We start from the raw sequence: 24550 nt of genomic DNA, 5'->3' as shown, positions 1-24550 counted from the left end.
GTGTATCTGGTCAGAGAGGTCATGGTAGTTTTCAGCAAGCTCCTAGGGGTAGGGGACGTGGTGTGATCCCTCAGAATGAGTGTTCCTCTTTCCTACAGAATTCTGCAAATTATTTTGACAGACAGAATGTTCCGAGTGGTCAGTCTTCCCAGTATTATGTTGAGGATTACTATGTCGAAGGTGAGAGTTCTGGTTATAATGATAACTAGGACCGCCAAGGACAAAGAGAGGGAGTAGTGTCAGTTCCAGTAGACCAGAGTGGACCTTATGTTGAAGTGATTACATCAGGTGTGGTAGAACCTTTTCTTTTGGATACTGGTGAAATGAAGAGTTCTATTATGCACTCTAAACTTCCTGGCGCACCTTTGTCTGGCTTGACCAATGTTTCAGTAGGATTTTCAGGCGCCCCAGTTCGTAATCCGGTTTCTAGCCCTTTGTCCTTTTCCATTGGCCCTTGTGAATTGGAAGCTCCACTTATTTTAACGACTGGTTGTGGTGAGAATCTGTTGGGTTTGGACTTGCTGAAAAGATTGTATGCGACATTGCATTGTTCTCCTTCAGGAGTACAACTTACCCTTGGTAAGAAAGTGATTTCCCCAATGTATTTGTCTAAGGATTGTTTGCCACTGGAATTGCGTTCGCTTCCTGATACACTTTGGGCTACAGGTCCAAATGATGTTGGTCTTTTGCTGATTCCTCCGTATGTTGTTACTCTTAAGTCGAATGCTAGGCTGCCTCGTATTCCCCAATACAAGATCTCGAGTGATGGCGAGAGAGTTCTTTTGGCGATCATTTATGATTTGGTTGAGAAGGGTGTAGTTGAAGAAACGAGAGGTAATGTGTGTAACAGTCCTGTTTTGCCTATCCTTAAACGTACTGATGCTTCTCAGCCACCTGTGTAACGGTTTGTGATCGACCTTCGAGAGGTAAATAAGATAGTCGTGCCACAGTTTCCTGTGGTACCTGATATCACTGCTTTGTTGACTTTGATTCCTGCTTCGGCAGCTTGGTTTTCTGTCATCGATTTGAAGAATGCTTTCTTCAGTATTCCTATTGCTGAGGAGAGTAGGCATATTTTTGGCTTCTCATTAGGAGGCCGAAGCTTCCGGTTTAAGAGAGCTCCCCAAGGTTATTGTGAAAGTCCCTCCATCTATAGTCAGGCGTTGAAAACTCAGCTTGACGGTTTTGTGTTACCTGTTGGTGCTACTCTTATTCAGTACGTTGATGATTTGTTGGTTACTGCTGATGATGAAAAGATTTGTAAAGAGGCTACTCTTTCTTTGTTGCGGTATTTGTCTGACCTTCATCATAAAGTGTCACCTTCAAAGTTGCAATATTGTCGTCAAGAAGTGACCTACTTAGGTCATCTCTTGTCGAAGGAGGTTGACCCCAGAACGAATTCAAGCGATTGCGCAAATGAATGTACCATCCACACAGAGAGAAGTGCGTGCCTTTTTAGGTATTACATCATATTGTAGACAGTGGATCCCCAATTTTTCCTTGCTAGCGAAACCTCTGTTGGCATTGACTCTGAAAGATACTCCGCATCCTCTTCCTTGGTCTGACGAATGTCAGAAAAGTTTTTCTGAACTACGCGATGCATTGTGTTCGGCTCCTGTGCTGGGTACTCCAGACTATAATAAGCCTTTCACGTTGTTCGTGCACGAGAGAGAAGGTTGTGCGTTGTCAGTGTTGACACAACCATTTGGGGACAAGCAGCGTCCATGCGCGTATTTTTCAGCAACGTTAGACCCAGTTGCTAAGGCGCTGCCGAGTTGTCTGAGAGCTACAGCTGCAGCGGCTGTTTCTATTCGACAGTCTGCTGGTTTGGTATTGGATAATACGTTGATTGTGATGGTCCCACATGCAGTGGATACCTTATTGAACAGGACTAAGACACAGCACCTTACTAGTGCACGTCTGTCAGGTTACGAGTTGACATTGATTGCTAGCCATGTTCACATTAGAAGATGTAATGTGTTAAATCCAGCTACATTATTGCCGATCTTTACAGAGACGGATGTGCAAGAACAGCATGATTGTTTTCTTCGTACAGAGGAAGAAACGAAAGCTAGAGTCGATCTAAGGGATACTCCCCTTACAGATGTTGATGGTACCCTATGGGTAGATGGTTCGTGTTTTAAGCTTCCGAATGGTGAAACGACTGCAGCGTATGCTATTACAACTTTACATACAGTTGTTGAGACAGCACGCATACCACAGAATTCTGCCCAAGCAGCAGAGTTGATTGCACTGACGAGAGCGTGTGTGTTGTCAGAAGGAAAGTGAGTGAATGTTTACACCGATAGCCAGTATGCGTTTGGTGTTGCCCATAGTTTTGGGCGTTTATGGAGAGAGCGTGGGTTCCTTACTTCGCATGGGACAAAAATACAGCATGGGCAGTTGGTGAATGAACTTTTGGAATCTCTCACTCTCCCAAAGCAGATTGCAATTATGAAGTGTAGTGCGCAAAAGAAAGTTGTGGACGATGTTGGTCGAGGGAATGCGTTTGCAGATGAAGTTGCGAAGGAAACGGCGAAAGACATGATGATCCGTATGTATGTTGCAGGCCCAGCTAATTGGGTTATGGCTGGTGGAATGTGTGAAGACACAATAGAAAGTGTGAAAATGATTCAGGCTGAAGCGAATGAGAAAGAAGTGAGTGTTTGGAGAGAGACTACGGGTATGTTGGATTCGACAGGTTGTTGGGTTGAGTTGTCAGAACACCAGCGATGGCTGTTGCCAGATGCGTATGTGCTCCCAGTGGTTACAATGGCTCATGGAATGGCTCACATAAGTTCGAAGGGAATATGCAAGTTGTTGGCTCCAGTTTGGCAGAATGCTGGAATTCCGAAATGTGCAGAGAACGTGGTGAAACATTGTATGATTTGTCTGAAGTATAATCCTGGTAAGGGAACTCCAACTCCAGCTGGTCATTTTGCTCCTCCAACGTATCCGTTAGAAGTGATACAGTTAGACTACATTCACATGGAGAGATGCAATAATTTGAAGTATGTCCTTGTGGTTGTTTGTGCCTTTTCCAGATGGATAGAGGGCTACCCCCTAAAGGATAATACTGCCTTGTCTACAGCCAAATTTTGGTCAAAGAGTACTTCCCTAGGTATGGTTTGCCGAGAATTGTATGGTCGGACAATGGGAGTGAATTTGTGGGTCAAATCATGAAGAAAGTGTGTGCTGGATTGGGAATAAATTAAAAGTTCCATGCAGCGAATCACCCCCAGTCTGCTGGACTTGTTGAATGTTACAATGGTACCTTGAAGCTGAAATTAGCTACGGTACAAGCAAGCACTGGTCTTACATGGCCGGATGCCTTGCCGTTGGCTCTTTTGTCAACAAAGACGACTGTGCATTCTCGAGTGGGACTTAGTCCGTATGAAATTGTGTTTGGTCGTCCTGCGAATGTTTGGGGGTGTGCCTCGTCCTAAAGAATACAGCAGTATTGAGTACCCTATGTTGGTGGATTACTTACATGACTTGACTGCTAAATTACGTGTTCTCCACCAACAGGTCTATGACAGTCTACCGACAGCAACTGCGGATCCAGGACACACAATTCAACCCGGCGATTATATTCTCACGAAGAATTTTCAATGAACAAAGAATTTGGAGCCGAGGAGGACTGGACCGCATTTAGTTTTGTTAGTGACTCGAACTGCTGTTAGAGTAGCTGGCAAGAAGAACTGGGTGCATGCCACCCACTGTAAAAAAGTTCCATTGCCCTTACCAAATGACAAGTGGGTGAGGGGAGGTATAGCCGATTCTGAACGTGAAAAAACTCTTAGATTTGTTCCATTTAGTGATGCTCATTTGACATGGACACGGTCAGAACGCGAGGATGATGATGTTCTGCAAGCTGCTGTGCCTCCTCATCTAAAGATTGACACCACCAATCCGGAACTTTTATTTAAGGATCCAACTGTACCTAATAAAGAACGCTACGATCTAAGACCGCGAAAGACTGTACATATGGACAAATAAAGTTGAAACTGGAATTTTTTAGATAGTGAATTTACACTTTGGCAGATCAAGAAACTTTTTTTTGCTTTTTCCTTTTTCGAATCACCATCCGGACTCAGCTGCAGGGTCACGGTAGGAAGTTCTTTAGGGGTGAGCCACGTATTGACACAAGGTCTGTGGTTCAAGGTCGTTAGTGCGATCTTGGCGCACACTTAAGTGAAGAAGGAAAATTTCCGAGAGCAGCACGTTAGAGGATGGAGTTTCTTGAGACTGAAAAATGTGTTAGGAAAGTGGAGTCTAAAAACTGAATATGTATATTGGTTCGTAGAAAATGTTTTTTAATAATGTGTTTCCTTATGCTTGTGAATATTACGTTAGCTTGTGTGGGTTGGATTTTTTATGTCACACAATTGCCACTTGCATCTACCTCCCAACCTACTCTTTCTTTTTCTACTGTTTCTCCACATGAGTTTCATACGTTACCTGAACATGAACAGACACGAAGATCAGAATTTGTGAATAATTTGTTTATACAGATGTTGCATCAGCATCAGCTAGTTATAAATACCAAGAATTGTTGGGTGTGTGGTCTTATGCCACATACTACAGATAAGGGAATGCCATATTTGGTTTTGCCTTTTTCACCTAATGGGTCAGTTTGGGCACTCCAATCGATGTTTATCTATGTGAACGAAGCCTCTCCAGTGCGTTTTGTTAACGATAACGTGAGCAAGAATGCTTTGATACGGGGAATAGTCGATATGATTAGAGATATCGATGCGTATAACGCTATCCCTAGAGATGAGGTACGAGCATATGTCGGTTAGAATAAGACGACATATAGTGTTAGCTTGACGGAGAAAGAAAGGCAACGAAGGTCTCCCCCTATTTGGATTGTACCCCACCGAGGTCATCTTTGTTTGCAAGGTAATGGTCAGAATCCGAGAGCTCAGCTTGGTAAGAGTGTGTGTGTTCACACATACGTTTATACGTCCCAGAAATCTCCTCCGTTCGTGCCAGCTAAAGGCACGTATTTTGTTTGTCACGATAGAGCATACACATGGTTGCCATCTGATTTTTCCGGCACATGTTACATGGCATTTTTGCTTCCCCCTACATACAGTGCTGTTTCCGATTAACATAAGACAAGATATGGTAGAGGTGTAATCGATGCGAAAGATACTGTCGCACAGGAAGCTGGAGACTTCTTTAAGGTTTTCCTACCCTTTTGGGGTCCTATGGCTAATAGTAGGAATATTCGTCAGCTTACGAGAGTGGTTGAGGCCACTATTAATGAGACTGCAGGTGCCCTTAGCAATATTACAGCTGAGCTTCAAGCGGATCGCCTTATGACATTACAGAACCGTTTTGTTTTAGATATTATACTTGCAGATAGAGGTGGGGTATGCAAATTGATTAGATCTAGCTGCTGCGTTTTCATACCAGATAATGCCCCGACAGTGTACCAAGCCATCTCTAGACTACATAAGATCTCTGAGTCTATTCATGTGGACGAAGGAGACTGGTTGTTGATGGGATGGTTATGGGAATTGCTGTCCAAATGGGGATGGAATATTCTGATGTTCCTTGGTGTGGCGTTAGCTATCCTTTTCTCGTGTTGTTTATGCATCCAATGTGGTCCCGCCATTTGTAGTCTTTGTGCTACGATCTGTGTGAGAAGACCAGTCCCGAGAGAAGTGAAGGATAATAAGATGATGTTACAGCAACACCTTGATGACCTGATGAGAATAGATATAGACCTAGATTCAGATTGACATGAGTTTAGGCTATTGCCTACGTAATGGCAAAAGGAGGGTCTGAGGTTCTGTGATTTTGCGTGCTTTTAAAGTGCACGACTTTCTTTTCTAAACATGGGTTTTTGCCATGCGTCGTGACTGCCATCTGGTGTTGCCTTTTACGTAGGCCTCAGAAGCAGTCTGACCTTTTGTGGGTCATGTGTACATTAACTAAGGTTTCCTTCGTGCACTGGAGTTAATTTCAGAAGCTGGCCTTTCACCTGGAATTGACCCTGCCAAGTCAATTTCCCTGCAAGATCGTTATCCACTTTCCCAATCACCATTCAAGACATTTGCTAACTTTTAAGTTTCTTTACGTTTCTGTTATCTTGCACATTATCTGAAACTACTTTTCTTTACTGTTTCTTCATTAGATGGGTTACGCTTTCAATTAAGGGTTTGTCCGGGCCTTACAGATTATTATTTAGATATGCCTAAATATTAACTTGTGGGTTGGGACACTGTAAAATGAGGTTTACTATATGATGCTGTGTGATGTCATGTATTTTCTATTGGTTGAATTTTGGTGCAGGGGCGTGCATTTTAAATGTACCTTTTTGTGTATAAATAGGGATGTCTCGCCTTAGTAAAATTGAGCAGTTTCTTGAGTTGTACATCGTGTTGCATTACTGGGATTTCTGCTACTAGCTGCAGCTAACAAATTTGATCTCTGACGCCACCTAGAAGTATTCCGTGTCTCTGTATACCAAGGCAAGGGAACCCAGAGGACTTTGGGCGTGTCCCTGGCGCCGCTGGGTACTTGAAATCCCAGTTCTTCAGTCTCTGGAGTGTAGAGTATTGATATTCGTGTAAGGGGGGGGTGCGGTAGAGATGCTTGGAGGGTTAGGATTGACTGTGTTAGGGGTCATAGAGGGGGTGGATTGAGTGTTAGCGGGGCTAGTTTGACCAGCATCAACAAAAGTCGTAGGAGGCGTACTGGTCTTAGGGTCCGAGTGGGGAGCATGAAGGGAGGAGACCAAGGGCCTCGGGTCAATTGCGTTGAGGGGGCTGGTAGGAGGGCTGAGGGGGTTAGGGTGTGCTGTGTTGGAAACCGTGGAGTCAGAGTGGGGAGCATGAAGGGAGGAGATCAAGGGTCTCTGGTCGATTGCGTTGAGGAGGCTGGTAGGAGGACTGAGGGGATTAGGGTGTGTTGTGTTGGAAACCGTGGAGACCGTGTGGGAAGATAGAGGGGAGGAGACCCGAGGTCTCGGTGTGGTAGTGTAAGCAAGGCCGGTAGATGGGCTGGGGGGGTAGGAGGAACTGTGTTGGGGGATCTTAGCAAGGTGGCTTTTGGGAAGTTAGTCATGATGGGCAGGAGGGTCAGAGGATCGTCAGGACGGGTGTTGGTCGCCTTCCCCGTGTCAAGGCCGGTAGATGAGCTGGGGGGGTTAGGAGGAACTGTGTTGGAGCCTCTTAGAGAGGTGGATTGTGGGAGGGTAGTCAGGTTGGGCACGAGGGTCAGAGGATCGTCAGGACGGGTGATGGTCGCCTTCCCGTTGTCATGCACATGGTTTCGGAGGATGGTAAAGAGATCTGCAAATTTATTGAGGTTTTTAGTTGAGGCTTGGGTCAATACAATACCGTTTTTGTAGAGGGTGATGGTGAGGTCAGCTTGCAGGGTGGCCGAGGGCGCTATTGTGATCTTAGTGCCGTAAGGAATGTTCTTTGTGGAGCGTACATTGAGGAGGAGTGAAAAAATATTGCGCCAAGAGGGGATTCTTCGGGAGTAGAAAACGAGGTTGTTGATGACTGTGCCGTTGTCCACACAGAAACGCAGGTCAGAGATCAGTGACTCTGGATGGTTTTTTTCAGGGTGAGGTGTTTGAAGGCTTTTGTAGCTGTTTTGGAGAGTTTAGGGGGATAAACCAGGGTGTATGAATTTGCCACAGAGGCAGTCAGACCAGGACCAACCATGTTGGCAAGGGTTGGGCACATTCGGGGAGACCTGGATAACAAATTGGCTGGGTTGTAGGTGAGGAGGTCCCAAGAAGCAACAGGTTTTTTGTAGATTGTTACAGCCGGTTAGTTCGGGTAGGCCGTTTGAAAAAAGGCCATATAGGAGATATTCGCCATCAGCAATGAGGAAATGATGTAAAGAAAGCAGGCCATGAGAGTGATATATAGGAAGAACACACTCCAAGATGGCCGTGACACTCCCCACTCTTTCATTTCCATGCTCAGCAGTACACAGCAAACCCATTTCTGTTTCCATGTCTGGCAGTACCTGGTGCTTATGGTTGCCAAACCACCACCAAAACAACCCCAAAGTCCAACAAAATGGGTGCCCGCTATGCAATCAGGTGAAACAAGATGCAGGGATAGTCTTGGGGCTGGGAGGAGAGCCTCCGGTTGCAGCCTGCGGGTCTCAAAAGAGGTGAAAAGTCAGGGAGAGTGGAGGTCGGGACGACAGTTGGACCTCTTCACGAGAGGGCGCAGCCACTGTTACTGCGGGCTGCTGCCGCCGTGATTGCCAGGCGATAGGAGTGTCACCAGAAGCCGGGAAAGTCTGAGGGAAGGAAGGGGGGCCTCCGGATGCAGCCTGGGGTATTACAAAGCGGGGAAAATTTCAGGTGGAGTGGAGGTCGTGGACGAGCGTCAGACCTCTGGAAGGACCTCTCTACGAGGTGGCACAGCTACTGCTGCAGCAGTCAGGCTGTCCCATGTAGCGTGCACACCCTTACCATGTTAGAGTCTGGGTAGAGGGAGGAGAGCCTCCGAGTGCAGCCTGCGGAGTTGCAGTGGTCGAGTCACGGATCCCTCTCCTCTGTCCTGGGCGCGATGTCGGCGAGTCCCGGATCCCTCTCCTGTGTCCCGGGCCGTGGGCGGCTCCCACCGCGATGGTTCATCCCAGTGCGGGCATCCGCCTCGGCGAGTCGGGCCCCACAAGGAGAGTCGGTCCGACGATCGATCCAGCTGCAGCGCCCACACAGGAAGCAGGGCCCCGCTGGACCTCGGGTCCGATAGCGCAGCTCGGGGAAGGCATCTCCGGGGTTGGATCTGTGGTCTGGGACTCACTGCAGGAAGCCCGCGATCCCCGTGGAAGCCCAGAGCAGTAGAGCGGCGTCTGTCTCCTCTGTCGTGTGGATCTGGCTACTTCAGAAAGCAGGTAAGGAGAAGTCGCTGAAATTTTCTTTGGTTTGTTGGGCTCGATGGGCTGGGTTTACCTGGGATTTACGCTGATGGCGATCCCTTAACCACGGATTAACCATGTTCTTCTCCTGTATTCTATCTTCACTGATTTCTCTTACCAAGCAGAGCCAGAGTGCTCTGCCTAACCAAGAAGAATATGCATTGAAAGAGGAAGGGAGGGACAATACAGGGAAATGAACTAGGGATTCCCGATGGAAGGGAGGATTTAACAGTCCAGTGCTGTGATTTCCCCGTATGTAGAGACCGATATATTTTTATGAATAATCGGGTCGATTATGACCGTTGCTCACTACCACCTCAGTATACTTTGTTATAATATAGTGCTGTGCAGGCCTGTGTAACACAAATTAGTTATAAAGTAGGGCTTGGCAATGTCCTTTCTGTTTCTGACTTTATCTTGCTTAATGGCAGGGCTTTCCTATTGGCTTTGGCATGATCTTCTGCCTTCTTGCATACTAACTTTGCTCTTTTGCGGGAATAGAGGCCTATGCTTGAGCGACTCCATTTTCTTAGCTGTCGCCATTTTCTGAGCCTCTCTGGGTGAGAGGCTATGTTTTACTTTCTACTTGTTGTTCACCCTTCTTCAACCAGAGAGGACCGGTTCTTGTCGGAGGAATGTGCTCACTCTATGCCGAAGTCATAACAGACGCCTGGCCAGCCGTTGCTGTGTCCTTGGCACGGAGTGGTACGGAATCTGATGGGAAAAGGAGGCGAGGCTTGCTAGAAGCTTCGACTAACGCTCCCATTTTGTACTAAAGGAGGTGTCTGAGCTCTGATCTCTGGTAGTCTGGTAGACTGGTATCCTGGCAGTTTGGTGATACATCACGTTGCAGACGTGCAGCTGTGATCGTGGAGCAGAGTCCTGATTAGACCGGAGAGACGGGCCCTCTCTAGAAGCAAGATGTGTAGAAACTTGGTGAGGTGTTCCACTAATTCTTATATTCTGACTGTCTTTGCCTAACTATCCCTTTTATTTTCAGGCTCTATACATTTATATACATATAAGTTTTATATGTGTCTTACTGATTGCATTTAGCAATTGCTTAGGTGTTATTGTGAAGAAGGCCGATAGTGACATATTAGTTATTTCTTTCTTTTGTCATTCTATCATTGTGTAATAAAGAAACCCCAGAGCATATAATAATTTGTTTGTGTTCCTTGGGATGGGAGGTTGGGACCTTTCTGATCCAAGTGCTGTCGCATCGGATGGATGGTAGGTTTCCCTTCCTGCAGGTAATAGTAGAAGGAGAGTTATTCCGCTCCCATCTAGGGAAGTATAAATTCTAATTATTTTACACGAGTTATTGTTAGGAACTTGCGCTGCGAATTCCGAATCCGCTCGTATGGGAGGTGTGCGTTGTGAGTTGCGAATCCTCTCGGAGGTGGAGAGGTGTGCGTTGTGATTGCTGCTATTCCGAATCCTCTTGTATGGGGAGGTATGCGTTGTGATTTCCGAATCCCCTCGAAGGTGGAGACGTGTGCGTTGTGATTTCCTAATTCTCTCGGAGGTGGAGAGGTGTGCGTTGTGATTTCCGAATCCTCTCGGAGGTGGAGAGGTGTGCGTTGTGATTATTTGCGTGCTCCTCGGCAATGGCCTTATAGCTTTAGTCTGTTGTTGGTGTTTATTCCTTTCTTAGGTAAGTATTGTGAAGTGTGGTGTCTTTATGGGTCCTGAGAAAGGATGTGGTAAGTAATGCCCTGGTGATTAGCAGAATTATCAGGACGTTACACCGTATCCATGTTGCAGCGAGCGTGCCAGTTGTGAAAGTCGATTACGGATATCTGGTAATGAAAGCAACAGTTTCAATCACTGGGTGTATATATTTAATTTAAATATATTGTCCAATAGTCCCCTAAATATCCATTACGTCACCCTTACACTGGGAGGCACAGACTGGTTAGACATTGAATTCCATGGTAAACATTCTTGCTGCAAGACCCATAAAAAACATATATTTCAGTCAGGGGCGTCTCGTGTCAGGGAAAGAGGAAGGGAGGGGACAACGGAGGCAAATAAAAATAAAATAAAGAAGAACTTCCCTGCCGCCCTCCAGGATCACACACTTCTGCTACTGTCCTCTACACTGCAAGCAGGCACAGCTCCCAGACTGCCCTGCGGCCAATCGTGAACCTGCTCTCATACATGAGAGCAGCTTCAGGATCGGCCTGAATGCCGATGATCCGCGCTGCCAGACAGGCTGGGAGCCTGTGCCTGAGCTCTCTAAACTGGCAATGCAGCTGGGGTTGGAGAGAGCTTCACTGTGCATGTGGGGTTGGCCAGTCTGTGATGGCCGGCCAAACCCACATGCACGGTGAAGGCAGTGCTCAACCCCTACCCCCTCCAGCCTGTCATCACCTTGGCCCTGCCACCAAGACTCGGTACAAGAAAATTAAAACAGGTTTTAAACCGGTTTTATTATCATTTTAACAAAATGAATTGATGTCAACAGTCAGAGGTGGTGCTTATATGCAGCTCTGCTCCATCTCTTCCTACATGGAACAAGGCCAATGCAGAGCCACACTGCACCACCTAGTGGCGTGTGGGAGCTCTGCTGTGAAAACGTATGTATCCAGTCTGGGAAATATTCTAAAGGTGAGGACTCTGTGGTTAGACATGTTTATTAGAATTTACAAAGTATGCATCGAATGTAAAATTATAAGTAAGAGAGTGCAGCAAATACAGCAATGAAAATCTACGGCAGACCCAGAAAGCTCTTCAACAGCCGCATACATATGTGTGAAAAACCTCTTTAAAATAATTACATCTGTGCAGATGGTATAAAGGAGCAATTGTAAAATTTGAAATAGGTATTTATGGCTAGGCTCAGATTCACACCTTAACAAAATGTTCACGAACATCTCAGAAAAAATATATGTCTTCAAATAACTGTAATGAATTCTAACAAAAATATTTTCTTTACCTCCAAAAGCCCATCTTCAGGTAGATCTGTACAGTGAACAGCATTTCGAACTTTGCTTTTTCCGTAGCGAGCACGCAGGGTTTTAGGCCGCAGGTGGCGAGCTATTTCCTATAAAATAAATGTATACATATATATAGTAAATTCTTTTATGGGATTGACAAAACTCCTATGCAGTTCACATATTTTTCTATAGAAAAGTGTTCCATGTTTGTTTGAACTGTATTACACTTACAATGTTGGCTCCAGTAGCATAGTGAGCATGGGACCCATGTCTGGACATGCACCTGCCTCTTAGGGCAGAACATCAAACACACAAAAGGGGATGGGAGGAATGCTTGCAGTATATCTAACCACTGGTAATTGTTCAGGGTAGCATCCCAACCCATCATTCTTTTGCTCACCATAGTACTTCTGTGGTCACCCAACCATATGCAAATCAGCCTTGACTGTGCTCCTCTTAGAAACAGTCCAACCCAAACTGCCAGGCCAGGTCCTCACTGAACCAGAAAACAAGCAACCTAGGAACGGTTTTGTTTGATGTACCGCCCTAACTGGCAAGGGTAGGCCCAGATGCGAGTCCTGTGCTCACTGCACCACTTGAATCAAGCTATACCTGGCTGATGAGCCCTTATCAGGATGAAACAGGTGCTTGGTTGCTGGTTGTTAGGTAGTCGAAAACACTTTCAATCGCACACATTAACTACCACACTTAGGAACCGAAATGTTCCCGCACAGAGATTTCCCAGGTAGAAGAGCACATTCCCCAATTTTACATGGCAAGAAACCTGTCTGGTAAAAATCACATGAGGCTTGGGCGGCAAGCGCCCTGGGCTCTGGCCACGCCTGAAAACCCTGCTGCAGCATGAAGGAGCTGATAACCCCGCCTCTTGCCCGCCCACAGAATCTTCTGCCGCCGACTCTGTTCCAGATCCTCGCCCTCTACAGATTCCTGCCCTCATTTACCACCCGATTTGAGCCGGTTGTAAATGAGAACGTTAATCTCCACAAAAATGCAAAATCCGTGGAGAATCTGACCCTGGAAAAAATAGTCTTGGGAATTAACTCGGAATAGAGGATTTAGGTACAGGGAGAGTGCCTGAAAACTGAATTTCCTCACCCACTGTATCCTCGCTCCTGAATACACCTATCTCGTAATTAGGCTCTTTGACAGTGAGAATAAGAAAAACACTACCACCTCTGTATGAAATAATATTGTTAACATACACTGTTTCAATTAAGAGTTTTTAAAAAGTCATGAAGTAGTTCCAAGGAGCGAGTACTCAAACAACACGATTTTGACAGTAAACTAGCTATGTCCCTTTTATGTAAAAAAAAAATCTAAAACAAAGTATTGTGTTTGGAAAGATAAATACATTCACTCACTGAGTTAGAAAAACCCTTCAACTGTCCCCTAACGTGGGCCGATTTCTCAAAATATGCCTTGGACCTGTTGCTTTGTGTTTTCGTTGAAATCTGAATGGCGTGGTACCTTTCAATGAACTTTAAGAGTCCCCATCCCTCCCTATTCCTGTCTCACGCTTACCAGACACTTATGTGTCATCTGTATGAGAATATCTGTGGATCTCTAGGTCATCAGTGCCCAGTGGCACGAATCTCACTCGCCAAGGCTCCAACTTGAGCAGGCTCCATATATAATCCACATTTGTAAAGCGCGAACAATCACCCGTAAGGGTCTCTAGGCGCTGGGGGCCGTCGGGAAGATTAAGCAAGCTATTGCCCAGAGTCACATGGTGCTGGGCTAATCTGGCGCCAGCACCGGGGATCGAACCGTGATCCCCAGATTCCGGAGTCAGTCGCCCTGGCCGCGGCGCCACACCTCTTCCCACAGTCAATATTCTGTCGAGGGTTTGAAGGAATAGTGCTTGGTGAAATATAATGTGACACATACAGTGATAATGAAAAGCCTACGAAAATGCATAAACCCTTTAATTTGGCTAGATTTAATTGGGACTACACGCTATGCCACTTTCATCGGTGTCTTAGAAAGATTTCTCATAGGGTTCCACTGGGACAGTCAGATATGCAGCCCAATAAGTCCCAAACTAGCAACCTAGCAAAACACATGCATTCCAAATTCACTTGCCTTTCGCACAAATGCCTCTCCCCTATTTGCATACTCAGTGTGTTTCTAGTTAAAGCCTCTAGTTTCCCACAGTACTGTGGAGTTGTGCAAGCCAAATTCCAAGAGGTAAATTATTAACATTAGTTGGCAGAGAGAAGCTGTAAGCAAGTCAGGAGGTAACACTTTGTCAGCACCTCTGTGTCAACAGCATTCACACATAGGCAATGATTCATTCATGCACTGTCAACTCTAGGTACAGTTTTTGCTAGTGACACTTCATCAGATAGCAAACACGCTCAGGTTGCACACTGCCAGGAGTCCCACGCAGAAATCCATGACCGTTAGTTCAAGGATTAGAGGCTATGGCAAACAGTACAGCTATTTTACACTTCTGAATTTCAAAGACTTTCTTGTATTCTGCAGGACGACAAATCTAACACTGAAATTGTGAACATACATTGACCAGGTCCAATTGGCCCTGTAAAGACACACTGGGCAGAGTTTAAACATTTAGGCCCTACATGTTTAAACTCTGCCCAGTGTGGCCCTTATTAAACTCAACCGGTGGAGTGTGGAGTGGTGTGGCTCACTGGTTAGAGGCGGCAGACCCGGGAGCAGAGGACGACCTGGGACCAGGGTTCAATTCCCGACGCGGCAGGGTCTTGGACCAGGGTCAACGGACTCGATAATTCTCACCTCGGTGCCTACTCTAACTAGGGATCACACTCGGCAACTCTGGGCATTTGCTTGCCTCATCTCCACAACGGCCCCCCACATACGCCGGGGATGCCTGGCTTCACCTTGGAGATACCCAGTAGGGACCATCTCACAGGGAAAGCCAGGACGGGTTCCCCAGCGGTCTACAGCGCAGAGATACTCCTTCGGGAGTCGATTCTAGCGCTTTAGAAACCCACAATCAATCACAATCAAACCGGAAGAAGATCCCCACACATTCCAACACCTCCGGTTAATAACAGTCTCGTGGGTTGAGAATCTACGGGAGGCCTCTGATGACAACATAGCAAGTATTTAATACTGCCAAGTAAAATACACTTACACATAGTGGATCAACAACAGCTACTGAAGAGATAATACTATGGAATGTAAGACTTTCTATAAATACATTATAAGGAATGCCTGCTTTTCATTTTAACTTAGGAACCATTAAACATGGAAATAAGTCATAGTTACAAAACAATAAACATGTCTTTTAGTGCATTAGTAATTCAACAATGTGTCAACGCCTCCACATTACCATTTGAAAGAACCTTTCAGCTCACTACTTTAAAGTTTTATATTGCAGCCAAATAATTCATCCAGATGCCACATTCCACGGGGGCACAGAGTAGCACTCCAAAATCAGTACTAGTTAGTCTACGTTCTGGCTCTTGAACTGATTGTGGTTATTCAGGCTCAGACTGGGGCAAAGAATAGACCAGGACAACAAACCAAAAGTTACCACCCCATTTGAAAACAGAACATTAAAGAAGTGTCACACATTTGGGGAGCCCCCACTGTGGCTTCTCTAGTAGGCCTCCAATGTTTCTGACATACCCGCCATTGGTAACTTAGGGAAGGTATTTATAGAGCAGGTACCATGGGCCAGTTGTTTCTTTTTCAAATTACAATTGCACCCTCTGCCGTGGTGCACCAGGTAGGACATGATGCCGCTCCTCCATCCCATTGGGCGCAGAGCGACCCTCTTGTGAGTTGTCCCATAGGACCGTGCAAGCTTCAGAGATGTCAGAGATGTTTGTGATGTCAAAAGACATGCCATAAATAATGCTGTTTGCCATGTCATTAGTGATGTAATATGTGAGGTCATAAGCGGTGCATGACAGTGACACAAGTTATAGGTAGCTAAGTGAGCTATAACTGGTGAATTTCAGTGATTGTTTGGTTTTTAAACACAAGCTATTGTGTTATTTCAACACCTTACTATTACGTCACTTTAAACCTTTGTTTTTTTCAGTGAATTTCTAAGGTTGTCTTAAAGTAAGCCAAAATCTTATTAACATACCCAACTAGAATGTTACTTTAACCTTTGTTCTTTCTAATGTCTAGCAATTGTCTTTTACACATGTGTAATTCGAAGGACCTGCTCTCATCAACATCTTGGAAAACAAGTGCTTTTTCTTAAAAAAGTGTTGCAAAAATTGCTTTTTAACACAATTAGTACTAATTGTTAAGAAGAAAGCGTATAAGTAGACCGTGTTTTAGTGAAAAGCCATAGAGTATGATATTATGTTGAGGGGACAATCTGAAGGACAGATGCACCATATGGCTATCGAAAAAGGACTACTCACAAAAAAGGGATGGCCGCACGCTTTTGGACAGCCGGGGCATTTGGAGATACCGGGTTCATTTCCTCACAACAGCAAACAGTAATGCAGGGCGTTTTGTGGGTCTCACAAACAGCATTGTAACTAATACTTTTGCATATTCGTGGAGTGGTTTCTGGGTATGCCCCTTCCTCATGACTGGGTGGTTTCTTGTCCTTTTCAATTGCCTTTTCATGATTTATGATTTCCTCTCTAGTCTTCTGTTTGACATATCTCTGGAATATTTAGATTCTTGCTTACATCCTCTCTCCCACTCTTTCTCCCACTGATAGTGAGGACTGCTGCGACTCAGGCCTATCTCTCCCCTACATACTCGCCAGCTGCTGCCCACACATATTAATGATCGGGGAATTGTGCTGGCATTGGCAAAGCTAATAGCAGTGGGCAGTAATCTCAGAATGGTACTTTCTGTGAGTTCAGGATGGCAGCAAACAAGCACTGGCAAAGCTAAACTGATTGGCTTTACCAATAATTGTTATTGGTGTTAATGCACGTTGCATACGCTCTTAAGATTTTCAATGGAAATACATGATTGCCCAACAATCTATTTTGCTTCTAGCCTTTAAAAGTAGAGAGGGCAGTTTTATATAACGTGAATGCATCATGCATATGGGTATTAGATGGATTTACATACAAGAAGTAGGGTAGGAAGTAACTGTCCGATTACTCAATGCATACGAAGGGAATGGATTAAAGCAGAGACAGCTCAACATTTTCTTTTGAGTTAGGCTGTTCTAGTATTCTAAAGTGCCAATTATCCTACTTCAATATAATACCTAGCCCATTCCTGATCTGTTGAAATGCCACTGGGAACTACATTGTTCCATTATAACTGAACATAACCTTTGCTTAGTCTGTTTGTCTGTCTCCACTTTCTTTACTCACACAAGATGAATGCGTAAATGGGAAATTGTGGCTTAAGGTTGCAAGCCAGGACCGAATTGTGCTTAATGGCAGAAACTGCAAAAGTAAGCACGCTTTGGGTGTGGTATTCTGCTTCGTTACAAAACCTAATTATGAAACCAGTCTGCAGAAAAAAAACACTGTCCATTTCCTGAAAGAAGAAGACAAAAAAATCCATCTTACTGCATGCTGTGTACATTCGGGGGCAGCAGTCCTTTCAAATTTCCCTTTTTCCCTATTACCAAAATGAAAGGATAGAAACACTTGTGTGTATATTAGTTCACAAAGATAAAACACATTTTCAGAGATCAAAACTCACCATTCCGGTAAGAACCTAGGTCATCTACTGCTGTCCATATATAGTCAAGATGAGAAGTAGAATCCTGCATATTCCGTACGGAAGTAAAGCACCAAAAAGTCCCAAATACATCATTATGCTTGAGGCTCAAAACAAACTATATACTGCCACTTGCTATAATGTAGCATTTGCTACACAGAATTCAAGAACAGTTTACTAGCCACTTAAAAGGATTTACATTACTTGTTCTTACATAAATAGGAAGTGCCCTAATTTCACTGCCAGAGATGAGGCTACTGTCGATAGTAGTGTAGGATGAGTGCAGGCCCAGGGGTTTGGACACAGCAGGTGATTGATATGATTTCATTACGTCTTCTTGTCCAAATTCAAGATAGCATTAACTATGGCTGGGTGAGCTTAAAAGGAGGTGTTTATGGTAGACCACGCTCATTCAAATATAGGTTTATGACGCTGTTGGTGAGATCTGATACAACATCTTTCAATGGTTCTAGCAATCAGAATGAAGCAACTTTTGGAAGGTGAACATTATGCTTCTTAGAATATGCAAAGTCTGACAGCCGGCCAGTCAGCATTAAACACCTGAAGTGTGATCAAGCTAAATTCAGTCATTCGCTATGCAAGAGGGCCAGTGTCTGAAATGGGCTGACATACTGTCCCATGCTGTGATTAATGGAAGCAAAATACAAACCACAGTGGACCAGACCAACGGATGAAGACGGCTGACCAAGTGCTGTTCTTTGTCCATATGTTTTTTTAAAAATTTATTACCTTTTTTAATACAGGAGATTGGCGAGATATCTAAAGCAGTCTCTATCGAGGTCTGACCTAACAATTTGGAACAGTACACTTCTAGAGACAACAATTTTAAGCCAGGTATTCTGCTTAAGCCTTGTGACAATAGGCAGTTCATCTTGGTGGACTCCACAATGCCCTCGTCCTTTATGCGGCTCGTGCACCACAAGTGGTTAGCCATGCTCTCCGAGGTGGCGCAGAGGAAATTGGTAGCTTTATAAGGCTTTTAAAGCAATCAATAAATAAAACCAAAGGAACATGGTACATGAGGCATGTAGGTATGTGGTTGGGGCTCCTAAAGATGGGGACTGGCCCTCCTTCCTTGCAGGATCAGCTCTGCGGGAGAAGCTGTGTACCTTCTTAAGATATTTTTTTAAATGATTCACCACACCAAAGACTCACAGAAAATCTTTACTCACTTTGTTACTGAGTTCCTCTGAGTCTAAATCATGCTTTTTTTAATCCTACCACAATCATGCTCTACGTTGCTTTAGGACATTCTGTGGATTTCTATACACAAGTGACATTTCTCACCAGTAAACATTTCAAAAACAGGGAAGCTACGTTTAGTTCAGCCACCCTTTTTATCTGACTGGAGGCAATGGGGTTTAAGCTTCCACTGGCAGTGTGCTTGCACTTATGACAGCTTAATGAGTCATCCGTACTACACCCATAACAAGCTAAAGAACCAACTTAGTGCACTTAACATTCAACAGTTTAATTAAATTAACTCTTGTAGTCTTCAACTGTCTTTTCTGAAGCAGCCGATGCACGTCAGGAACAGATTTTGATGTTGAGTGATTTTATAATGTATGCAATAGATGCAAGCCACAGTTATACACAGTGGCAGAACGTAAAACGATGGCACCTCTCTACAGAATGTGATGAGAGGCTCCTGAGTCTCCCATATCTCAAGGATATTCATTGGTCTTGGGCTCAATGACGCCCCCTTATGGTTTGGGGGTGTAGTGTCTTGAGTATAAAGATGACAGACACTTCATGTATATTTCAGGAGCTTTATTCTGACACTCCTACCTCGTCCCTGTCCCTACTCTAACTAACCTCTTTCCTGCTCATGCTCCTCCTCTTCCTCCAACTCCGTCACTCCTCCCATCCCAACTACTAGATTGTTCACATTATCACATCTCCCCCTTTGTTAACAAAATAACGAAACTGACTTGGTTATAGTTCTTCAATCAGTCTTTTGGGCTTGTGGATGTCTCTTCGAGGTCGGAGACTCACTCCGGTATCTGCAGACGCAGCTTCCATCTGATGATCAGGTCTCTGGACTGTGCCCATCTGACTGGGTCCTCCTGCATCTCGTTGGTCCGTGGCTCCGTCAAGGACCTGTTTCATGGCTGGGGTGCATTTTTGAAAATGGGAAACATTCCGGGTGATCCGTCTGTTCTCAGACTCTGCAGTAATCATGGTACCCTTCTGCTGAGTGATAACTAAAGGTTCATCTTTGAATCTACAGTCCGTTTTCTTTGACTGTTCTTGTTTAACCACCACACAATCTCCTGTATGCAGAGATGGAGATTTTGCTTTTCGTCAAGTGTCTGCATATGATTTCATTTTGCTCTTGCCGGCTTGATCAGCCAATGCCAGTTCTCGATGTGCACGTGCCGGAGACACCGATCGTAGAGCTCCTTCCCATGTCGGGATCCGCGTTCTGATGGGTCGCCCCAGCATGAGTGTGGCCGGACACTTTCCTGTAGTGGCATGTGGTGTTGTTCTGTACGCTCTCAGGACCTCATTGAGAGCCATTTGTAAGTCTCTTTTTGCTAAAGTGGCTTGTTGAAATGTCTTCTTTAAGGTAGCCATGAACCGTTCAATGGTGCCATTGGTTTGGGACCACAAAGGCGTGACCTTGCGATGTCGAAAGTTGAGGTGTTTTGCGTATTCACTAAACTCATGTCCGTTAAAGGGGGGACCATTGTCTGTTTTGAGTTCTTTGGGGACACCTCAGGCGGCAAACACTTCATCTAGTACAGCAATCGTGCTGGAAGCATTGGTAGAGGACACAAACTGGGCTATTGGGAATCTCGAGTATTCGTCCATAATAGCCAACACGTATTTACCTGACTGGAGTGGTCCATAAAAGTCCATGGCAAGTTCTTGCCACACCCCACTGGGTATTTTGGTCATTTGAAGAGGAGCTGGGGGATCCCCTTGCTTCACCAGTTGAAACTGGGGACAGTTCTTTGAGGTGAGCTCCACCATTTGGTCAAGTAGTGGGAACCATACTCGCTCCCGGAGAGCTCTTTTTGTTGCAACAACTCCACGATGACCCTCGTGGGCTAGGTTAATCACACGTTGACGTAGCTGCCTCGGGATGACAATCTGATGATCTCTCAGTAGGAGCCCCTCTGAGGTGGCAGATAACTCTTCACTGATATGCCTGAATGCTTGCATTTCCTGACGGATTTGAGGATCACTCTTTTCCTCCTCACTGTCATGTCTCCAGCGATGTGTGCGCAGTCGGTGCGCTACTTTCTGAAGAATGTTGTCTTGCGCAGTGGCTTCCTGTATCGCTTCCAAGGGGACTGCCGGTGGCCGGGCTAAGCCCACTACAAAGTGTATGTATTCTTCTGCTATTGAAGGAGGTGAGGCCTGGGATGCTTGAGAGTGTCAGGACATGTAATCCGCAGGATTCTCTGCTTTTCCTGGCTTATGTATTATTGTGTAGGTGTATTCCTGCAGGCGTAAACCCCACCTTTCAATGCGAGGTGGCATCTTGGCTTTGGGATTACCAAAGATGGTGACAAGCGGCTGGTGGTCCGTAATCATGGTGAAATGTTTGCCATAGATGAACACATGAAAATGCTCACAGGCCCATACGACCGCGAGACTCTCTTTCTCTGGCTGAGAATAAGCCTTCTCAGTGTCTGATAGGCTGCGGCTGGCATAAGCCACGATGTGTCGTCGATCAGTATCATTATCGTACTGAGCTAGGATTGCACCCAACCCCACTGGACTGGCATCCACCGTTATCTCCGTCTTCCTCTTGGGGTTAAAGTAGGCTAGATTGTCTGCTGATTCCACCGCCTGTTTAATTTCTTGGAACGCCCGCTCATACTGAGGGCTCCACACAAACGGTTGTCCTTGCTTGGTGAGGGCACGGAGTGGGTGGCTAATGGTGGCGTAGTCCTTTATATATCTGGCGCAATAGCTCGCCAGGCCCAGAAACGATCGGATGTCACTCACATCTTGAGGGCTCTTGGTGGTATTGAGCGCTGTCACTTTCTCAGGGTCGGGCTTCATCCAAGCCCCCGAGAACACATGTCCGAAGAACTTAAGAGTGGATTGATGGAACTCACACTTGTCCTTATTGAGAGTTAGATTAGCTTCTAGGAGAGCATGGCATACTCGATCCAAAGCTTTGTCATGTTACTGTGTGTTCGACCCATACACCAGAATATCATCACTATAGTTCAGTGAATTTGGTATGTGTCTGATGGTCTGACGGATGACCTCTTGGAATATTTCCGCCGCAGAGGAGATACCAAAACTCAGCCGTTTGTATCGAAACAAACCCAGATGAGTGGCAAATGTCGTTATGTACCTTGATTTTTCGTGTAATTCCAGCTGATGGTATCCCTTATTTAGATCAAGTTTGGAAAATACCCTGGCTCCATTCAATGCTGATATCATATCACTCAGGTGAGGCCCTGGGTGACGCTCTGTTTCTATGGCTGTATTGGGAAGCCTCATGTCCACACATAAGCGCACCTTCTCAGGGGTGCCCTTCTTTGGAACAATGACAACTGGTGACACCCATGGTGTGGGACCATCCATTTTCTCAATAATGTCGGCCTGTAACAGTTCCTGGATTTCATCCTCTACTGCTTGCTGAAGATGAAAAGGCACTCGCGTGGGGTGTTGAGCCACTGGGCGCACTTGATCATTGATGTGCAGGCGAATCAGACATTTGTTCATTTTTCCGAGCCCAGTGAATAACTTGGGGAACTTACGGACAATGTCCGGATTATCACTGACTCGGTATAAGATCTCAACCAGTCGGAGGCGCTCCGCTGTAGGCAGACTGAGGAGACAATCAGCCTTCGGGCCCTCGATGACGTGAATATACGCCGACACTGAAGTAGATTCATGTTTAAGTGTTGTTGCGAATTTGCCCAGGCATGGAAGTGGTTTTTTCGCCATCCAGGTGAACACCCTGACATGTGCTGGACTCAGGAGGGGTGGTGGCCTCATTTTGTTATATTCGGTCACAGGCATGTAATTCAATGACGCCCCACTGTCTAACACAAACTTGGTTGCATGTGTCCCCACTTTGATGTCTAATGGAGGATATTTCTTTAGCTGGTCCGGGTCGGCCACCATGCAGATATATTCATCCGTGTATACTGACTCCTGAGATGTCGATCTCGATTCTCTCGACGATGACCGTCTCGGCGACCTTCTTGTCCATTGGGATTTGCAATACTCCCTGCTGGAATGTGACGAACCAGAGGATGATATTGCTCTGTCCTGTACGGATTTTGCATGATGTCGCTTGTTATCTGGGCGAAACGACTTTGTTGTCTCACTCCTTCTTTCTTTGCTATATACTCCGCACATCACCTCAAAGTGGTTTTTCCGTCCACATTTTCGGCATTGTTGACCCATTGCTGGACACACATCTGTATGTGGGAAGACATACCCACATCGATAGCATTTCCGTGAGCGCTCTGGCTTTCTGGCATGATCTGATTTCTTGTCTCTCCTACCAGATTCATAGCGTCGGCGACCTTTGTGTTGATGACGGGATGCTGGTCGGGACCTTCTCTGTCGCTCGTTTGATCTTATGCGAGTGCTGTTGTTTTGCATCCAATATGCTTGCTCTCTTCTCTCACTACGCCCTGTCTCCATGCTCTTGGCATGCTCCTCCGCTTGGTCATGCACCCTAGTCATTTCCTCTATTTCGTCGAGAATATGACTTTTCCTTAGCAGCCGCCTTCGGAGTGTCTCTGAGTGACAGCCCTCGATGACTCTTAGTCGGATGGCATCCTCCGTCGAGAACGCGTCAAAGTTGCAATACTGAGATAGATAGTCGGTGTAGTCTGGATATGAATGTGCTCATCATTTCTTCCTTGTCTTGACGGGCTTGATGGAATACATATCTCTCATAGTCCACATTTCTTTTGTGCACAAACTTTCTGTTTAATGCATCTCGCACCTTGTCATAGGTTCCATTATCATCTGTCGGCAACTCTTTGATCACTTTGCAAACCTCTTTACCGACCAGATTGCGTAGTGCAATTAGCTTGTCTCTGTCTCCCGTGACTTTTGATCCTCCAAGATAGTCCTCGAAATACTCCAGCCACTCCTGCCATCTGGGGCCCATGCTTCCGCCAGCCACCAGGGTCAGTGATTCCGGGGGGCACAGATGTGAAACTCCAGGCGTGACAGGGGCAGCCGCCGCTGCACCGCCACCATTCCGGTGCGGTGAGTTCGACATTACTGGACTGATGTATCAATGTCACTTTTTGCACTTGCTAGTGCTTGTTTGCTTGCTGTTTGCCGTCGTCAGTGCTTGCTTGCAGTGACCAATGCTTGTTTTGCAGTTACCAATGTTTGTTTTGCAATTTCCAATGCTTGTTTTGCTTAATGTCTTATACTGCCTGACTTTAAAATGGCCGCTTGTAATCCACACATAGAGGTTGTCCTGATGGTTGCCTGATTCTAAGATGGCCGCCGTTCTTGAGTTCTCGGTTCACACAAGACTTCACTTTCATTCATTCCTTCGAGGCATATTCATTCTCCAGGACTCACCGGCAGCCGGTCCCAGAAATAGCAGGGTCTCTTCAGTGTCTCTTACGCTCCCGAGCTGCCACAGCGTCCAGGTAAGATCGGAGTGGGCTCCCGACTTTCTCTCTTCAGTTGCGATCAACTTCGGCGGCCGAGTGCCAAGTACCACGCATCCGGGGTGAGCTCCCGATTTTTGGCACGAAGCAGCGCTCGTCTTGAGTTGGCTCCGGTGCTCAACGGCGTTCGTCAGGCAGGGCTCCATGCGATTGACCGATCGCGGAGCTGAGGCAAATACCGCTGGCCTCAGTCTTTAGGCGGTGATCTCTTTGGGGGCACACATGTCGCGACTGCGACCAAGTTTCTCGTGCTGCCTGGGTCAGGGACGTTTTCTTGTGCATGCAGGGATGGCAGGTCACTTCATCCCACCCTCGTCGCCAGCTGTAGTGTCTTGAGGATAAAGACGACAGACACTTCATGTATATTTCAGGAGCTTTATTCTAACACTCCTACCTCGT

General features: G+C 45.8%; 1 protein-coding gene across 2 annotated transcripts in view; it reads right to left on the bottom strand.

Moving 5' to 3' along the window:
- Positions 1-24550, bottom strand: part of NME7 (NME/NM23 family member 7) — a 634381-nt gene that overhangs the window by 44037 nt on the left and 565794 nt on the right. For both annotated transcript variants that reach the window (XM_078658324.1, XM_078658323.1), the window contains exon 11: positions 11846-11953. In XM_078658324.1, the coding sequence (XP_078514450.1) occupies positions 11846-11953 (108 nt within the window). The remainder of the gene's footprint in view (positions 1-11845; positions 11954-24550) is intronic.

Source organism: Lissotriton helveticus, chromosome 8 (assembly GCF_964261635.1).
Source record: "Lissotriton helveticus chromosome 8, aLisHel1.1, whole genome shotgun sequence".
In the NCBI taxonomy this organism is placed as follows: Eukaryota; Metazoa; Chordata; class Amphibia; order Caudata; family Salamandridae; genus Lissotriton; species Lissotriton helveticus.
This window is presented reverse-complemented; position numbering and strand designations above follow the sequence as displayed.